The sequence below is a fragment of the Eriocheir sinensis genome, chromosome 22 (assembly GCF_024679095.1).
Source record: "Eriocheir sinensis breed Jianghai 21 chromosome 22, ASM2467909v1, whole genome shotgun sequence".
In the NCBI taxonomy this organism is placed as follows: Eukaryota; Metazoa; Arthropoda; class Malacostraca; order Decapoda; family Varunidae; genus Eriocheir; species Eriocheir sinensis.
Window position 1 is genome coordinate 1,447,726 of NC_066530.1, and position 1,687 is coordinate 1,449,412.

Here is a 1,687-nt window from a genome sequence, read left to right on the forward strand (position 1 = left end):
AACACGGAAAATATGAAAGAAAAAGAAACACAACACACAGCAGGGAATGGCAGAAACGGAATTAGTAGACTCAGGGAAGCACTGGGAGGCCTGGAGACGCACGCAGGAAATGGCCTCAACACACAGCGGACAGTAGACACAAGCCAGGCAGACAGGAAGGTAAACAGCAGACACAGTGTACACGGCGCGGCACACAGCATACAGCACCGCCCTGGCCTCCCCAGCATGCAGCACCGCCCTGGCCTCCCCAGCATACAGCACCGCCCTGGCCTCCCCAGCATGCAACACTGCCCTGGCCTCCCCAGCATACAGCACCGCCCTGGCCTCCCCAGCATGCAACACTGCCCTGGCCTCCCCAGCATGCAACACTGCCCTGGCCTCCCCAGCATGCAACACTGCCCTGGCCTCCCCAGCATACAGCACCGCCCTGGCCTCCCCAGCATGCAACACTGCCCTGGCCTCCCCAGCATGCAACACGGCCCTGGCCTCCCCAGCATACAGCACCGCCCTGGCCTCCCCAGCATGCAACACCGCCCTGGCCTCCCCAGCATGCACCACCGCCCTGGCCTCCCCAGCATGCAACACTGCCCTGGCCTCCCCAGCATGCAACACCGCCCTGGCCTCCCCAGCATGCAACACTGCCCTGGCCTCCCCAGCATGCAGCACCGCCCTGGCCTCCCCAGCATGCAGCACCGCCCTGGCCTCCCCAGCATGCAGCACCGCCCTGGCCTCCCCAGCATGCAGCACCGCCCTGGCCTCCCCAGCATGCAGCACCGCCCTGGCCTCACCAGCATGAAGCACAGCGCTGGCCTCCCCAGCATGCAGCACTGCCCTGGCCTCCCCAGCATGCAGCACCGCCCTGGCCTCCCCAGCATGCAGCACCGCCCTGGCCTCCCCAGCATGCAGCACCGCCCTGGCCTCCCCAGCATGCAGCACCGCCCTGGCCTCCCCAGCATGCAGCACCGCCCTGGCCTCCCCAGCATGCAGCACCGCCCTGGCCTCCCCAGCATACAGCACCGCCCTGGCCTCCCCAGCATGCAACACCGCCCTGGCCTCCCCAGCATACAGCACCGCCCTGGCCTCCCCAGCATGCAACACTGCCCTGGCCTCCCCAGCATACAGCACCGCCCTGGCCTCCCCAGCATGCAGCACCGCCCTGGCCTCCCCAGCATGCAACACTGCCCTGGCCTCCCCAGCATGCAACACTGCCCTGGCCTCCCCAGCATGCAGCACCGCCCTGGCCTCCCCAGCATGCAACACTGCCCTGGCCTCCCCAGCATGCAGCACCGCCCTGGCCTCCCTAGCATGCAGCACCGCCCTGGCCTCCCCAGCATGCAGCACCGCCCTGGCCTCCCCAGCATGCAGCACCGCCCTGGCCTCCCCAGCATGCAGCACCGCCCTGGCCTCCCCAGCATGCAGCACCGCCCTGGCCTCCCCAGCATGCAGCACCGCCCTGGCCTCCCCAGCATGCAGCACCGCCCTGGCCTCCCCAGCATGCAACACTGCCCTGGCCTCCCCAGCATGCAACACTGCCCTGGCCTCCCCAGCATGCAGCACCGCCCTGGCCTCCCCAGCATGCAGCATTAGTATGTTAGTCACCTGGTGGCGGCGGCAGCACGATGAGGGCCACGCCGGCGGGCGGCGGGTGGTGCTGCAGGGCGAGGCGCGCCGCGCGTGCCGCCAGGGG

The 1,687-nt window shown here is 68.9% G+C and overlaps 1 protein-coding gene across 1 annotated transcript in view; it reads right to left on the minus strand.

Annotated features, from left to right (window-relative positions):
- Positions 1–1,591: 1,591 nt before the first annotated feature.
- LOC127002279 (uncharacterized) overlaps positions 1,592–1,687 on the minus strand; it is a 14,998-nt gene continuing 14,902 nt past the window's right edge. Inside the window, exon 2 of the mRNA XM_050868091.1 lies at positions 1,592–1,687. This exon is cut by the window's right edge and continues 837 nt beyond it. Within this exon, the coding sequence (XP_050724048.1) occupies positions 1,592–1,687 (96 nt within the window).